Source organism: Leptodactylus fuscus, chromosome 4 (assembly GCF_031893055.1).
Source record: "Leptodactylus fuscus isolate aLepFus1 chromosome 4, aLepFus1.hap2, whole genome shotgun sequence".
NCBI lineage: Eukaryota > Metazoa > Chordata > Amphibia > Anura > Leptodactylidae > Leptodactylus > Leptodactylus fuscus.
In genome coordinates, this window is record NC_134268.1 from 19121823 (window position 1) to 19141239 (window position 19417).

Consider the following 19417-nt stretch of genomic DNA (forward strand, 5'->3'; position numbering starts at 1 on the left):
AGCATGATAAATCTATTCTACAAGCTAAAAATCCCTAAAAAAATAAAATCTAAGAAGTTCTCTTCTAGGGAAGCTAGGAGTCAACATGGTTAGGTTCTCTCTACACAGTAGCTAAAGGGGGGGGGGGGGGGGAATCAACCAATTCCCACCAAAAGGGTAGGACCAACCAAACGGGACCAGCCAACTCCCACCACAGGGGTGGGATGAACCAGATAGGACCAACCAACTCCCACCAAAGGCGTGGTATTAACCATATGGGATCAACCAGTTCCCACCAAAGCGGTGGGATTAACCAGATGGAACCAACCAACTCCCACCAAAAGGATAAGACCAACCAGACAGGAACAACCAACTCCCACCACAGGGGTGGGATGAACCAAATGGGACCAACCAACTCCCACCAAAGGGGTGGTATTAACCATATGGGATTAACCAGTTCCCGCCAAAGGGGTGGGATTAACCAGATGGAACCAACCAACTCCCACCAAAAAGATAAGACCAACTAGACAGGACCAACCAACTCCCACCACAGGGGTGGGATGAACCAAATGGGACCAACCAACGCCTACCAAAGGGGTAGGACCAACCAACTCCCACCAAAGGGGTGGTATTAACCATATGGGATTAACCAGTTCCCGCCAAAGGGGTGGGATTAACCAGATGGAACCAACCAACTCCCACCAAAAAGATAAGACCAACCAGACAGGACCAACCAACTCCCACCACAGGGGTGGGATGAACCAAATGGGACCAACCAACGCTTACTAAAGGGGTAGGACCAACCAACTCCCACCAAAGGGGTAGTATTAACCATATGGGATCAACCAGTTCCCGCCAAAGGGGTGGGATTAACCAGATGGGACCAACCAACTCCCACCACAGGGGTGGGATGAACCAGATGGCACCAACCAACTCCCACCAAAGGGATGGTATTAACCATATGGGATCAACCAGTTCCTGCCAAAGGGGTGGGATTAACCAGATGGGACCAACCAACTCCCACGAAAGGGGTAGGGCCAATCATTTGGAACTATTCAACGCCTACTAAAAGGGTGGGATTAACCAGATGGTAACAACCAACTCCCACCAAAGGTTGGGACTAACCAAAAAGGGACTAACAAGCTCCCACCAAAGGGGAGGAAGCAACCAGATGGAACCAACCACTTCCAAAGGTCACAGGCCATGTGTTAATCTATTTATTGGTCACATGGCCTGTTTGCTGCTCAGTCCTATTCAAGTGAATGGGGCTAAGCTGCAATACCAAGCACAGCCATGGTGCAATGTATGGCGCTGTGCCTGCTAAGCTCCTTTTAAGTGAATGGTGCTCAGGTGCAATCCCTCCGACTTCCTGTGGACAGGTGTGGCACTATTTTGGAAGAGAGGGGCACGTCTTTCCAGTCCTGTACATCCCCTGGTATATGCGGTTACATTAACAGCTCTATGTTGTTTTTCTTTCACAAGCAATGCATACATGACAGGAATGATGGCGTGTTTCGGTATGGAGCAGATGCTCATAGTCATGACCAGAATTATTTTCCTACACGTCGGACGCACGGGGCATGGTAATGAGCATGCTAATATCCCAAATCGATTACATTGTCAGAGGTTTTCACGCTCCAGCGGGTGTAATTGGACGTGCGCCCTGTTATCCCACTCCTGGTGCAGGCGTCCCCTCGCCTGTAATGTTTGCACTCGCTCTTCCTAATAACCATTACCCGCTGCAATGGAATCTATTCCCATCGTGTTCTGACCGCTCGTACGAATTCAATTACGTCAGTAGTTGCCCAGTAACCTAAACGGCTTCTGTTCTCACCATCCCGGGCCTATAGGATTAGCCCAACACAATGACGTGTCCGATATACGGGGTATACTATATCACTCCTCATCATACAGTACAGTAGGAGTATTGTGATGTGACAAATACAGCTCTGCTACATCTATAAGCTTCGAGGGCAGTTCCATTTGTAGGACCCTCGCTGAGTTATGAGCTTGGAATGCAGCATCCTATAGCCCAGGCCCGTCCGTCATGTACCGAGGGCCCCGGGAATGCGGCTGGCCGGGCACCTGTCTGTGTGGGTTGGAGGCGCAGCTGTGCGGGAATCTGAGGTCCTGTATATTCTACATGACATTGTTATTTTTAGATCCCTGCGATCGTTTATTATTCTGCAAGCTGGAGTGTGTCCTCCAAAACAGTCACCAAGCAGCTGCGTTGCGGGCAAACACATTATAGGCAGCACTATGGCACTGCTATGGAGTCAGGTCTAGTTTTGGATGGTCCGTGTTGGGGTTGGGGTTACGGATTCCACAGGTTAGTGAGTCTTTGCCCTGGTGAGTGGCGGTCTAGTTATGGCCCTCGTGCACCGTATGGCCAGGCCTCATTGACAGGATAAATGAAACCTTTTGTGTGGCCCCATTTGAGTCGGTGACTACTTTCTTACCTCGCGGCGCCAATGTCGTGGGCTTTGTTCTTACCAGGGTACCATCTGCACAGATGTCTTGTACTGTTACTCTCTCCCTATGAGTTGCCTTCCAGCGATACATTTTGCTCCCCGTATCCAGAAACACCCTGGTGGGCTAATTGCCTTGTGCGGCCTTGGCGGTGGCGTGCGTGCGGCTCATCTGCGCTGACATACATTTCCATCTGGCCGAGGTTCCGGCATGCTCAAGGCCTTTTACATTGAATGTTGGTTACAAGGCAGAAGAAATAGACAAGGAGACAAATGTTATGTGTAAATTTAGTGACAGGGCCGAGGGTCGGGCACCCTGATTGGGTATTATATCTACACCTATAGGGGGTCCCTTACTCATGTAAAGGGGTTCTCCAATGTTTACAATTCCATTTTATTAGAGGAGTCTTCTGATATCGTAGGATATCTGGAGGCTGAGATGTCATCGATCAGATGTAATCTGTGGGAAAATGTACTGCTCAGTTTCCCTGCAGTGCCCCCTCAGGAAAGATGAGGTATTACAATGTCCATAGGTATCAACTGCATTGGTCCTCCAGTGTACCCACTCATAATGGAGTCACTGTAGCTTAGGCCACTTAGGAGCTGATCTGCAGTACCGGGACTGGCCACGACCTAGGGAATGGTGCTACTTACTGACCCACTCTCTGTATAGCAACCCATTAGAACAGGGTTTTTTTTTTGGAGGGGAAGGAATATGCCTTCATCTATGTACAAACACCATAAGTTGTTAATGATAATGAATCAGAGTTGCAATACCACATAAAACCTACAGGCAGGAGTGGCACTGTTTTTCAAACATGGCAGCCATATTTGTTTCTAATCCTGCTCAGCCCCTTTAATGTCAGACAAGGGGAGGATCTATTTAGGTGCCTTCCAAGAATCGAGCTGTTGCATTGTGTCTTAGCCTCCTTCCCTCCTAGTCTTGTCTCGTGTCTGTCGGATGTTTTTGAGCGGTCCGACCTGTTTTTGTGAAATAATTCTGCGCTAATCCTCTGCATTTCAGACACTTTTGGCGCCCACTCCCCATGCACCTAAACAATAGGGAGAAGGGCGTGGGAGGAATAGATGCCTGAAAGGGTTAACCATCTGCGGTGATGGCGGCGTATTTCGGCAGAAATGAGGCCACTTCATCGCGGCGCGGTACGTTCCTGCAGGACACGGGATGGTTTAATGGATGATACTGCTGACCTGCCTGTGGCTGGAAGGAAGGACGGCTGAATGAGCACGCTTTGTAGCCGCTCGCTTCCCCTATGCGAAGTAATTGTTGTCGAAGGCTTTCAGGCGGATGAAATCTCTAGAGCCAGCTGTCAGAGACGGTTCTAGCTGTGTCTTGTAGGGCGACGGGCTCCTCTATGCGTCTGTCTTAACCTCCTCACTGCCGAAACCTTCTTGTGTTTCAATCTCGTGCTGTCTACTAAGAAATGCCAAGTCGTCTGAGGTCAACGCAGACGCCCTTCCAAGTACCCCATGACCATGGAATGGCCCATATCATGTGTGTGTGTATATATATATCTCGTTGGGCTACATGACAATGTGTTTCATGATTCAAAAAGTTGCAAAAGAGACTTTTAAAGAAATCTATGATAAAAAAAAGTTGCATATGACCAAAATCTAATCGGCCTCCTGAGACTGTTGTGTCGTGTCACAGTCTCCTTTCGCAATGTGACACCATAGAGATCCTTGGAACTTTTTGTTGCACCGCACAGGTAGCCAATGGGATTCCCATCTATTTCATATTAGCCAAACTAGTCACCCATCTGTAGCCAGCTCTTTTGGGACTCTTGCCCCCAGTTGACGGGATGAGATACCTTGGCTGGTGTACCGGTTCTCATTGAGGAGATCCCATTTACAACGCTCCATGGGAAAAATATGCTGATTTCTCTGTCCCATTTCGCGCCCTTGTGGCTGTGACGCAGATCAGACGAGGTTTATCAATGGGGACGACTGAATGGGTTAAAAGCCAACCTCTTGGACGCCATCAACGTCAATGTCGCCAGGGATCAGGGATATAGGATTGCACGCATTGGTACAGACTAGATGGATATAAGGGGGGGATACTGTGCGATAGACGGGCACATTTTCGTGTTGCTGCCACTCGGTCTCGGTATTGATCGCTTGACGTTCAGTCTCACACTGCTGACGCCAGACACCGCATGGGGTCCGAGAAGAAGACAAAACCACCACAGATACAGAATACTGCCCCCTGCCTGCAACACAGCGACTAGTCACCGACCTGACCTATTTTGTAGTAATAGCAGCGAGCAGAGTTGTCGAAAATTTGCAAAAATTTATAAAAAAAAATTTCCCCAACTATATTGCTACTTAGATCCGGCTCAGATACCCCGGCCTGGAGCTCAGGGAGTCCCTCTTGTTCTGCTCCGTTATTAGGAGCTTTCTATATTAATCTGATTAGGTGTCAATTATGGAAGCTTAAGGTTCATGGCGGATTGAGGTCCCCTGATAGCACTGCCTGTACACCGGGCCACGTGGATCCTACGACCTGGCCACATAAGTACATTACACTTAGAGTATATTCCTCCATTAAATAAATGACCGCCTGCTGGCAATTCATTATCTCAAAACTCGCTTGTCGCCTTCATCTTCAGTCACTAAGTCGATATCCGCTGTGATTCTGGTGTAGATTGCAGTCTGTAAAAAACAAAAAAACAAACAAAAAAAACTATCACCTATTGAATAGAATGCTACTCCTACAGTAATGACTGACACAGTGCAGTAGAACATAAAAAATTAAGACTTTATCAACATGGCTGGTTAAGTGGCACATAGATCACTATTACAGTCAAGTGGGTATCGGCGTGCCGCCATATGGTACCTCCAGAAGAAATGATTTAGAATGCAGTAGCTCCTCAGTACAGCATGCAGTGAATACTGGTTTGTTAAGGACTTCTATAGGGTATTCATAACTAGGGTTGAGGGATCGGAAAAGATCGGATTCCGATCGGCGATCGAGTAAATTTCACGATCACGATCGGAATTCCGATACCCGATCTTTTCCAGTGGGATCGAGGTCGGAGGTTATCTCAAGATCGGCTCAACTCTAAAAGTGACTTTTGCCTTAGAGAAGCATTGACTAGGGTTGAGCGATCGGGATCAGAAAAAGTCAGATTCCGATCGACGATCGAGCAAATATCGGGATCGACTGGAAAATGATCGGAAATCGGATTTTAAAATCAATCCTGAAATCTCAAGATCGGTTCAACCCTATTCATAACTTTATGTATAAGACTCCAGGGAGTTGTCACATAGCATATGAAATGCAAGTGTCAGTCGGGTAGAGGTTATTTAGGCTGTCCAGATAAAAAAGACATTATAGTACATAGGTCATAATACAGAGGTCAAACATGGCATCTTCTGCTGGACCATTACTCTATTAGATCCTGGGCCTACCAGGGTATCTTTTAGTTTTGTGGTGGGCCGGTCCAGTACTGAATGTAAGTTGTCATGGCCATGAAAGGACACAAATCAAGCGTAACTTGAAAGGTGCAGTCTCATCCAGGCCCAGGAGCCTTAGGAGACCCATAAGCTGTCTCTTACCAATATGAGGTGACCAGTACTATAAACAATACATTATAGTTGGGGGCCCAGGAGCTTCATGTTATGCCTCTGACTACTGACACCAGAGATTGACCAGGGTTCTTGGTCTCCTCCAGGTTCCAGCAATAGGTGACTTATATAGAACATTTACATAGACTTCTGCTTGACTTTGACATGATTTGTGTGAAAGTTGCAGGAGGGTTAACACATAATAACTAGATCTTTATCCTCCTTAGTATACAAAATAGAGACTGAAAACATTAACCCCGCATTATCTCATCTCTTGTTTCTCCAAAAATACCTTGGATTTGTGAGCACAAGTAAAGTTGATAATTAACAGACGCTAATGCATTAGATCCACTTCAAGGGAATTTGTCACTAGAAAAATACCTTTTTTTAAAAAAATAAAGTTTTTGTGTTTAAACCTATTTTTTAAATATTTTTTTAATTTATTTTTTTATTTTCTATGCCAATATCTGTATTCTACAAATGAATAAACGCAACAGTTTTCACTGGTTAGTTAGCTTAATGATAGACGGTCAGTTCTCCAGGGGTTTTCTTTGCAGCAGTCATCTCATTTAAGTCACAGGTATTATTACAATAGAAGATAACACCTCTATAGATAACACAACTGAGACATCATTACATCTCTAATGACAATAGATGATGTCACAGCTTATCTCCTTCCCCTCCCTGCATATAACATGTCTAGAAAACTCTCCCAATGAGTCAGCTCCAGACTATGGTCATGGTTGTGCTGTAAAGCATATCACTAAATGCTGTTGACAGAGCAGGGGAGAAGTTCAGGCAAGATGGCCGACCCCATAACCATGTGCAGAAAATAGAATTTAAAAGAAATCAATATTCAATATCTGTTTTTAATAAATAAAATAATCGACAATACATTCCTTTTAAAGGGGAACCCCATTTTTTACACAGTTACCAAGGTGAGTGCTGGTATTCCATGCTGCTTTGGCGTCCTGGTAATGTAGAGAAGGGATTCTGGAGTAAATATACTACATGGACTGTGCCATTTATTACCAAGAATTTATCTAGTTTGATGTGACTTCTGTGCTGTGTGCTGTCAGTCAGTCAGTTGTCTTCCTTTGGCCATTCCCCCTCATTCACTGTTAATGGAGGGATACTGCAGCTTCATCTCCCTCCTCTCCCTCCTCTCTGTCTAGTACTTACAATACTACATTAGATGGACTTTTTGGAGTCTGTCGAGGTTTCTTAACATTTACAGAGATCCTTCAGGCAGGGTAAATAAAATAATAAAAATACATTCCTTTTTAAGGGGGACCCCATTTTTTTTACACATTTTTTACCCCAATTTAAAGGCATTGGGTACGTGAAGAAGATGACTCCTCCTCCTAATAAAATATGATGTAGTAGAAAGATTCATAAAATCACGTGTGTTACTGGTTTGTGATAAAAAAAAAAAAAAAGTAGCTTAAATTTGGTTTTACGCTGAATTTTCTTAGTCTTTACACCACAAACTCCATATCTTGGGTCTGGAATTTCATTCAATTAATTTTCTGTAGTAATTTTGATTCTTAGAAACAGAGAGGCGCTCCGTAGTAAGATGCCAATTACCGAGTGTCTCACTTCGGTGAACCCGTGGATAGAATTAAGCTCTGGAATTAATCTGGATCAAGGGACCCAATTGTGTCAGTCAATAATGTTATAGAAAGCTCCAGAATAAAAAGACGATGTAAAGCTGATTGTACCTTTGGCCTATGTGTCATCCTTCAGGACCAAAATATCTGCACACTTTATAGTGGTCACAGCTCCACTTGTCTGTTACTGGGCACCATATCCCCAGTGGAGATGTAAGAGTACATGATATAATACTGCCATTAGTAAGGGGAGCCTACTGTATACAGTTTATACATATTCTCCGTATACAGTGCGCTCACAAGCTACCCCTAGTGTTGGGTACAGACAGCAAGAAACTTTGCAGATATATATTCTTGTCCACTTGTGTTGGTGTACATTGTTTGCTGGTTTGGTACAGGCTGTTTCCTGCCTTTTCCTTGGACCGCTGCCTGCCCTGCCCAGTACTGTATCTGTCTTATTGTATTGCACAAACTCTGCCAGTCCTGACCTCGAATTTGTTTGACCTTTCTTCTGTGTTTGTACCTTGTGGTGCCCCCTACAAGCAGTTGATTCTTGACCTGTCATTGGTACACAATGTCCATTCCAATTCAGTTGTAAAGATTGCAAAATCCCTTTGACTCCATCCCTCAGATTAACCCTAAACCACCTTTAATAGTGACACAGTGGGCCCCAGCTTCTTGTTGTCCATGGTCATCTTGAAGGTCTTCACCAATTCCAAAATTCAAAGCCAGTACTGTTCTTCCTCTACTTCTTTACTGTCCAGCTTTCACATCAGGAAAGGATTGTAGAAGATACCACAATCTGGAGCTTTCCTTGCTTACATTATGCATTTAAACATCTTTAGCCAGTCTCTGTGCACTACCTAGGGCCGGTCTACGTCATATCTTGTCTGTATAATCCTAATGTTTTGCCGCCTGATGTAACCGCCAAGGCTCTCTCCTTGAATAGAAGACCCTGACATACATTGTGCACATTGTGCAGTTACCAGCACATTATTTGCTTACATTCATTCCTAGCCTTGGAATTTGTCAGAAGTGGATTTGACTTTTGCTGCAATAGCAAAATATTTTCTGTGTCCTTTAGAGTCATGTGATGGTGTAGAATTCACAATATGATCTTTATTAACCTTGCTGAGCTAACAGGTAGACACAAGACAGCGAGACCATGTGTAGTTTTGTTCTTTCGTTCAGGAGGTAATAACTGTATGTTAGGCCCTGGTATTATATAACTACTATAATACTCCTCCTATATACAAGAATATAACTACTATAATACTGCTCCTATGTACAAGAATATAACTACTATAATACTGCTCCTATGTACAAGAATATAACTACTATAATACTGCTCCTATGTACAAGAATATAACTACTATAATACTACTCCTATGTACAAGAATATAACTACTATAATACTACTCCTATGTACAAGAATATAACTATTATAATACTACTCCTATGTACAAGAATATAACTACTATAATACTGCTCCTATGTACAAGAATATAACTACTATAATACTACTCCTATGTACAAGAATATAACTACTATAATACTGCTCCTATGTACAAGAATATAACTACTATAATACTACTCCTATGTACAAGAATATAACTATTATAATACTACTCCTATGTACAAGAATATAACTACTATAATACTGCTCCTATGTACAAGAATATAACTACTATAATACTGCTCCTATGTACAAGAATATAACTACTATAATACTACCTCCTATGTACAAGAATATAACTACTATAATACTACTCCTATGTACAAGAATATAACTACTATAATACTACCTCCTATGTACAAGAATATAACTACTATAATACTGCTCCTATGTACAAGAATATAACTACTATAATACTGCTCCTATGTACAAGAATATAACTACTATAATACTACCTCCTATGTACAAGAATATAACTACTATAATACTACTCCTATGTACAAGAATATAACTACTATAATACTACTCCTATGTACAAGAATATAACTACTATAATACTACTCCTATGTACAAGAATATAACTACTATAATACTACTCCTATGTACAAGAATATAACTACTATAATACTACCTCCTATGTACAAGAATATAACTACTATAATACTACCTCCTATGTACAAGAATATTGCTACTATAATACTACTCCTATGTACAAGAATATAACTACTATAATACTGCTCCTATGTACAAGAATATAACTACTATTATACTGCTCCTGTGTACAAGAATATAACTACTATAATACTACTCCTATGTACAAGAATATAACCACTATAATACTGCTCCTATGTACAAGAATATAACTACTATAATACTGCTCCTATGTACAAGAATATAACTACTATAATACTACTCCTATGTACAAGAATATAACTACTATAATACTACTCCTATGTACAAGAATATAACTATTATAATACTACTCCTATGTACAAGAATATAACTACTATAATACTATTCCTCTGTACAAGAATATAACTACTATAATACTGCTCCTATGTACAAGAATATAACTACTATAATACTACTCCTATGTACAAGAATATAACTACTATAATACTGCTCCTATGTACAAGAATATAACTACTATAATACTGCTCCTATGTACAAGAATATAACTACTATAATACTGCCTCCTATGTACAAGAATATAACTACTATAATACTGCTCCTATGTACAAGAATATAACTACTATAATACTACCTCCTATGTACAAGAATATAACTACTATAATACTACTCCTATGTACAAGAATATAACTACTATAATACTGCTCCTATGTACAAGAATATAACTACTATAATACTACCTCCTATGTACAAGAATATTGCTACTATAATACTGCTCCTATGTACAAGAATATAACTACTATAATACTGCTCCTATGTACAAGAATATAACTACTATAATACTGCTCCTATGTACAAGAATATAACTACTATAATACTACCTCCTATGTACAAGAATATTGCTACTATAATACTGCTCCTATGTACAAGAATATAACTACTATAATACTACTCCTATGTACAAGAATATAACTACTATAATACTGCTCCTATGTACAAGAATATAACTACTATAATACTGCTCCTATGTACAAGAATATAACTACTATAATACTACTCCTATGTACAAGAATATAACTACTATAATACTACCTCCTATGTACAAGAATATAACTACTATAATACTACCTCCTATGTACAAGAATATTGCTACTATAATACTGCTCCTATGTACAAGAATATAACTACTATAATACTGCTCCTATGTACAAGAATATAACTACTATAATACTGCTCCTATGTACAAGAATATAACTACTATAATACTGCTCCTATGTACAAGAATATAACTACTATAATACTGCTCCTATGTACAAGAATATAACTACTATAATACTTCTCCTATGTACAAGAATATTGCTATTATACGATTGGGAAAGTATAAAGTGATAAAGTCTTGTCTGCTTCCCCAGGATTCTTCCTCCCCCCTCCCCCTCTTATTACCCCGTAGCCCCCCCCTGTAATGCTGCCGATTCTCCAGTAAGTGTTTATATGGAGATTATCCTGATTTATTGGGCTTGGTGCAGCATTTCTTTCTTTTATTCTTTACAATGTAAACAGCTGGAAGGTCTGAGGATCCATCATCAGCCATAGTGGGATTACATAGAGGTGTGCGTCTGATATTACTCAAACACTAGAATTAGTACTTCAGTATATGGCACTTTAATACCGTCATATGTTGCAATTAATATACGTAAAATGTTGAGAATTTTTAAAAATTCTTTCCTTATCTTCTACTGACTTTGTGTTACAGAGCTCAGCTGGCCACAAAGGAGTTCAGCTCTGAAGACGATAATGGAGTGGTAGAACGCTTGTGCAGCAGTCACTCCATTCAGGTGGGGGTACTGGGGACCCCTCTTATTATCTTCTAGTATCCTCCAATCTACAACTTATTCCCTATCCTGTACTTGTAGATTGATCCCAGTAGTGTATGTAAGCTGGAGCTGCTTGTTATAACTGCAATATTGGAGTCAGGCTTGTTTCCAGTGATAACCAGCAGAATTCTGAATGCAGCTCTGGGATATAAGGATTCATACACACTGTATACTCTGTGCCCAGAGCCTAGACCACAGTTACCTTAGGGTGAAGTCCTACCATCTTAGTGCAGGGTTTTACAAGCTCCTTCAGACTGGATGTGTACAGAGATCTCTTCTAGAAGCAGTAATATATATATATATATATATATATATATATATATATATATATATATATATATATATATATCCGTACAGAAATACCGCACCATGGAGATGTGAGCACAGTATATCAGAAATAGTGCAAACAGTAGTCAGCCATGTGCCCCTGCAGTAGCTGAATTAGTGATGGCGTCCACCCTAACACATAAATTCCTGGTTTCCTCTAAGTCTCAGCCCCAGCTGTGTACACAGAGCACAGACAGCCAGGGTCACACTCCAGACACAACTTGTGTTTGCTGTCACCTGTGCTAAAACAACGAGCAAAGTCTGCAGCAAACTGCTATATACCTGCTGGTAAGCACTGGATCCAGAACAGCTGCGGCATCCAGACCAGTCACACAAGAGCTCACGTACACACCATAGTTGGTCACACATTGATTCTGATGGTCCCGGCCTAATATTGGGGCTGATATCTCACAACACAACAGTTTGCGTTACTTATCTTTTGTTGATACTGAGTTATACCGTATTTTCTTTTTTTCTCCAGAGCTGCGCTCACTATTCTGCTGGTACAGTCACTGTGTATATACATTACATTACTTATCCTGTATTATACTCCAGAGCTGCGCTCACTATTCTGCTGGTACAGTCACTGTGTATATACATTACATTACTTATCCTGTATTATACTCCAGAGCTGCACTCACTATTCTGCTGGTGCAGTCGCTGTGTACATACATTACATTACTTATCCTGTATTATACTCCAGAGCTGCACTCACTATTCTGCTGGTACAGTCACTGTGTACATACATTACATTACTTATCCTGTATTATACTCCAGAGCTGCACTCACTATTCTGCTGGTACAGTCACTGTGTACATACATTACATTACTTATCCTGTATTATACTCCAGAGCGGCGCTCACTATTCTGCTGGTACAGTCACTGTGTACATACATTACATTACTCATCCTCTATTATACTCCAGAGCTGCACTCACTATTCTGCTGGTACAGTCACTGTGTACATACATTACATTACTTATCCTGTATTATACTCCAGAGCTGCGCTCACTATCCTGCTGGTGCAGTCGCTGTGTATATACATTACATTACTTATCCTGTATTATACTCCAGAGCTGCGCTCACTATTCTGCTGGTGCAGTCACTGTGTACATACATTACATTACTTATCCTGTATTATACTCCAGAGCTGCACTCACTATTCTGCTGGTGCAGTCACTGTGTACATACATTACATTACTTATCCTGTATTATACTCCAGAGCTGCACTCACTATTCTGCTGGTGCAGTCGCTGTGTATATACATTACATTACTTATCCTGTATTATACTCCAGAGCTGCACTCACTATTATACTGGTGCAGTCGCTGTGTACATACATTACATTACTTATCCTGTATTATACTCCAGAGCTGCACTCACTATTATACTGGTGCAGTCACTGTGTACATACATTACATTACTTATCCTGTATTATACTCCAGAGCTGCGCTCACTATTCTGCTGGTACAGTCACTGTGTACATACATTACATTACTTATCCTGTATTATACTCCAGAGCTGCGCTCACTATTCTGCTGGTGCAGTCACTGTGTACATACATTACATTACTTATCCTGTATTATACTCCAGAGCTGCGCTCACTATTCTGCTGGTGCAGTCGCTGTGTATATACATTACATTACTTATCCTGTTTTATACTTCAGAGCTGCGCTCACTATTCTGCTGGTACAGTCACTGTGTACATACATTACATTACTTATCCTTTATTATACTCCAGAGCTGCGCTCACTATTCTGCTGGTGCAGTCACTGTGTACATACATTACATTACTTATCCTGTATTATACTCCAGAGCTGCACTCACTATTCTGCTGGTACAGTCACTGTGTACATACATTACATTACTTATCCTGTATTATACTCCAGAGCTGCACTCACTATTCTGCTGGTACAGACACTGTGTACATACATTACATTACTTATCCTTTATTATACTCCAGAGCTGCGCTCACTATTCTGCTGGTGCAGTCACTGTGTACATACATTACATTACTTATCCTGTATTATACTCCAGAGCTGCACTCACTATTCTGCTGGTACAGTCACTGTGTACATACATTACATTACTTATCCTGTATTATACTCCAGAGCTGCGCTCACTATTCTGCTGGTGCAGTCACTGTGTACATACGTTACATTACTTATCTTGTATTATACTCCAGAGCTGCGCTCACTATTCTGCTGGTGCAGTCACTGTGTACATACATTACATTACTTATCCTGTATTATACTCCAGAGCTGCGCTCACTATTCTGCTGGTACAGTCACTGTGTACATACATTACATTACTTATCCTGTATTATACTCCAGAGCTGCACTCACTATTCTGCTGGTACAGTCACTGTGTACATACATTACATTACTTATCCTGTATTATACTCCAGAGCTGCACTCACTATTCTGCTGGTGCAGTCACTGTGTACATACATTACATTACTTATCCTGTATTATACTCCAGAGCTGCACTCACTATTCTGCTGGTACAGTCACTGTGTACATACATTACATTACTTATCCTGTATTATACTCCAGAGCTGCGCTCACTATTCTGCTGGTGCAGTCACTGTGTACATACATTACATTACATACCTGTATTATACTCCAGAGCTGCGCTCACTATTCTGCTGGTGCAGTCATTCAGATGAAGTTGATCATTTGTGAGTAATAAGACGCCATATTGAATTCTGTGCATCTCAGACATGATGAGAAGTTCCTTGGAGTATCAGCCGCTTTGCTTAGTCAGTGGCTGCCGCTCGCACCATCTGTTTCGGTAGACGGATATTATTCTGCCGCATTTGCCAAGGATGACTCTTGTAGACTTTGTAGTACTTGAGTGTATGAAGTGATGACGCTGATGAGAAGTTATTGCTACAACACATTCTTCTCCTCCTGACTCTGCTGTGCCATGTCTGCTGCAGGTGCTCACTGCTCCGATTTAAAGGGGAACTCCACTTACATTAATTTTCTGATATTACTCAAAAACCTGATAAAATCGACTCTGCGGGTTATTACAGAAGAACCAGTTTTGATCATTGGTTCAAGTAGTTTTTAAAGAGATTTAAGATTCTTTCACAGATCCCTTTAAGTGGGACATGGTAGTATTCTGTTTGGACCATATGGTAGTATGTCAGTACTACATTGTACAATTGAGTGTTATATGAGTACTAAGTGAGTGATACAGAAGCACCATGTGGGAACACTATGGTAGTATTATCTGTGAACAGTATGTTAGTAATATACGGGAATTATATGTTAGTACTATGTGAGTACTATATGTTAGTAGTATATGTGAGCTATATGATATTATGTGTGTACTACATGGTAGTATTATTTGTGTACTTTTTGGCAGTAATATATGGGAACTATATGGTAGTATATCAGTACTATATGGTAGTATCCTGTGAGGAATATTCAGCAGTAGTATGTGGGGACTGTATAGTAGTATTATGTATGCGCTATATGGTATTATTTTGTGAGTACTATATACAAGTAGTACGTGGGAACTATATGGTGGTAGTATGTGTGCCCTGTATGGTAGTAATTTGTATGAACTATATGGTGGTATTATGTGAGTACTATATACAAGTAGTATGTGGGAACTATATGATGGGAGTATGTGTGCCCTATATGGTAGTAATTTGTATGAACTATATGGTGGTATTATTTGAGTATTATGCGGTAGTATTAAATGTGTACTATTTTGTAGTATTATGTGAGTACTCTATACCACTATTATGTGGGGACTATATGGTCGTATTATGTGAGTACTATATACAAGTAGTATGTGGGAACTATATGGTGGTAGTATGTGTGCCCTATATGGTAGTAGTTTGTATGAACTATATGGTCGTATTATGTGAGTACTATATACAAGTAATACGTGGGAACCATATGGTGGTAGTATGTGTGCAGTATATGGTAGTAATTTGTATGAACTATATGGTGGTATTATGTGAGTACTATATACAAGTAGTATGTGGGAACTATATGATGGGAGTATGTGTGCCCTGTATGGTAGTAATTTGTATGAACTATATGGTGGTATTATTTGAGTATTATGCTGTAGTATTATATGTGTACTATTTTGTAGTATTATGTGAGTACTCTATACCAGTATTATGTGGGGACTATATGGTATTATTTTATGGCCTTTTAAGGGAGTATTTGAGCACAATATGGGAGTATGATATGAGGTGGATGTGACATTTGGTGCTATTACAGGGGCTGAAATCTAATAATGGAAGGTAGGGAGGTAAGTACTGTTTTGTGTAAGGTTGTCCCTAATCGTGTCGTAGCCACATTAATGGGAACTGTAATGGTAGCCATATTGGGTGTTCTTTGGGGCACTACTGATGGAGATCCAGCCTGGCTAGTGAGTCTTCTAGGCAATGCTTCCTGGGAAAAGTATGCAAATGAGCTCTCCTCCAGACATTGGTAACTGTAGTGCCACCTATAGGCAGCCGCCCTGTAAAGCCTGAGCCATTAATAATAATACCGCTGAGTAGTATTTTTATACATATCTGTAACCCTTCCTCATTCATCCTGTCCAGTGCGTTGCGCTCAGACCACCTACTGTGCCCGTCTCTGTGCCCGTGTTGATAGAACGCCCGGTGACACATTAATAATGTCTGGCTTGGTAGCGGCAGCAGATGGAGCGTGACGGGGCCTGTCATAATACGGCCCTGCTCCCCGCAACGGCTCCGGCCTGGAGTTTATAAAACATTCCGTCCTTGTTAGTATAATGTTCTAATCTCTCTACATTCTTCTGTCCCGGCGCAGCCCTAGATTGACCCGGACATCTTGGCAGAGGGCGCTCAGGCCTCTCCGCCATAATGAGCACGTTGTCACCGCAGGTTCTGTAATTAGAAGATGCCTTCCATTTCCTGAACATTTATAGACGCGATCCGTCCACCTGTGATTTAGCAAAACCAGAGGATTCACTGTCTTGTGGCCTGTGGCCCTGTAATTGCCAACATATGGAGAAAATACAACCGTCACACCCTTAACTGGTTGTGTGCCCTTATGTAGGGTCAGGATGGACATGTGAGCTCCGGCAACTAACAGGAGTTCTAGATGCAGCTTTGGATGTGACTAGAGTATGTCAGGGAATACTCTGTGATGGCTCTAAGGCTGGTCCTTCATGGCGACATAGTCATGTGACATAAGATGACAATATCAGGCTTAGCAGTGGTAAATATGGCGGCGCCGCTACCCACAAGGACTGTGACCCAACTATTGGCGAATATACAGCCAACCCCTACATGCATGACATGGCAAAAGTCACCATGTGGCCATAGTATAAGTGCCAAGTGGACGGTGTATTTATAATGTTCTTTATCCCTGAACAAACAGGAATGTCAAAGAATTGTAAGTGCAGCTTTGGATGTGACTAGAGAGAAATCTACCACTCTCCACTATAGCAGAGATTATTCTGTATAGACACGCAAACAGTAGAGAGCAGCAACAAAATGTTAAGTTCTGCGTTTGAAGCAAATAGATCTATAGAAGGTTTTTCAATGCAGCTTTGGGTGTGATTGGAGTATAAGAATTGACATAATTAGTAGAAAAAGAGTGTAGTAAGTACGGAGAAGATCAGTGGGGAGGCGTTATATATGAATAGGTCACGTCATTGGGGGTCCATGGGGTATCAACCCCTGAGGATGCTCTAGATATAGGACCTTTCACCACCTCTATTAGATCTACCTCTTTGTATCTTTCAATAGGTGGCACCTCACTGATTCTGCCACAGTTGGATTTTTTTCTCTAGTCCCTACCAGTCCTGAGCAATCAGTGCTGTTAGTATTGGGTTACTATCAAGTGGGTGGTCCTAGACTACCTGCTCCATGATAGGACCGCCCACCTGACAGTAGAGACCCTAATTAACATATTAAGTGTTTAAACTAACAGCATTGATTGCTCTGGAACGGTAGGGGCTAGAGAAAAAATTCCAACTGCGCTGGAATCAGTGGAGCGGCGCCTACTGACGGCTCCAAAGTGTTGGAGGAGGTGAAGGGTCTCCTCTAAACCAGTTTGCCCACCATGCAGTAGATTGCCCCGGATTAGCAGATATGCTTGGTCAGTCGTTCTCAGTATGTCTTCATCATACACATCCTGAGATTTTAGGGAAGCCTTGCCCATTAAATTAGCGCTCTCAGCACCCCCGTCACTATCAGACCCCATTCATACCGCCATGTGTCGGAGCTGCGTGCACAGACGTAATCGCAGCCTCTTCACAATGCATCTCATAATGGATTTTACACAATGGATGTGTTTTGACTTGAAATAACTCCTTCAAAGCAACTGATGCGAAAAAGACTTAATACTGGCAATAAAGTACAGAGGTGCTGCCACAGTACAACAGCGCCTCTCTGTGGTGCATTGGAGTATTGCACCAAAAAAATAAATAAATCCAAATACTGTAGGTTTTTCTTCTGTAGAAATTCCAGGAATGTAAAATCACCTCTTTTGTTTAGATGTGTTGCCTAATAAGGTGCGAGGTTTATGGAGACAGTACTGTGTCGGAGGTATGGTGTGACTGGCGGCCACGTCATCCTGGGCTCTAACCACAGATCTGTTGTTTTATTGGGGATTTTACAAGGAGACTTGAAATACAATAAACCTCTTGTGCTCACCTTTAAATCTGTGCATATATAGTAGGAATAATAATAATAATAATAATAATAATGTATATTTATTTATTATATGATGTTTATTTTATGTATGGTATTAGTAAAAAATCTGAATGTGTCACTTTAAGAGACTCACACGTTTGATGCATAGAATTAATGATCCTATATATTTTTTCTTTCAGGGGCCACTAGAGAAGTTGGTTCTGCTCTGACCAGGATGTGTATGAGACATCGCAGCATCGAGTCCAAGCTCAGACAGTTCTCCAGGTCAGCGTTTGCTTATTTTATTCATAGACTGTGAGGCTTGAAGCATACCTGTATCTAGCCTTAGAAGAAACTAAGCATAAATCACCAGTACAGTGTGTATATGGCGTGCACATGCGGAATAAGACTATTTCTGACCCTTATATAACTTAGGTTTTGCATTATTTAGCAGTCTTTGTCTGTAGTTTGCAGTCCTTTCTGAGATGGTGGGTGGAAACTACAGTAACTATTGCTTACAGTGAGTAGAGGAGAATCTGTCTCTATAGTGAGTAGAGGAGAATCTGCCTCTACAGTGAGTAGAGGAGAATCTGCCTCTACAGTGAGTAGAGGAGAATCTGCCTCTACAGTGAGTAGAGGACAATCTGTCTCTACAGTGAGTAGAGGAGAATCTGTCTCTATAGTGAGTAGAGGAGAATCTGTCTCTATAGTGAGTAGAGGAGAATCTGTCTCTATAGTGAGTAGAGGAGAATCTGCCTCTACAGTGAGTAGAGGAGAATCTGCCTCTACAGTGAGTAGAGGACAATCTGTCTCTATAGTGAGTAGAGCAGAATCTGTCTCTACAGTGAGTAGAGCA

General features: G+C 41.4%; 1 protein-coding gene across 4 annotated transcripts in view; it reads left to right on the forward strand.

Annotated features, from left to right (window-relative positions):
• The window catches only part of MTSS1 (MTSS I-BAR domain containing 1), a 116699-nt gene that overhangs the window by 80733 nt on the left and 16549 nt on the right, over positions 1–19417 (forward strand). For all 4 annotated transcript variants that reach the window (XM_075270118.1, XM_075270117.1, XM_075270119.1 and 1 more), the window contains exon 4: positions 18762–18846. In XM_075270118.1, coding sequence (XP_075126219.1) covers positions 18762–18846 — 85 coding nt within the window. The remainder of the gene's footprint in view (positions 1–18761; positions 18847–19417) is intronic.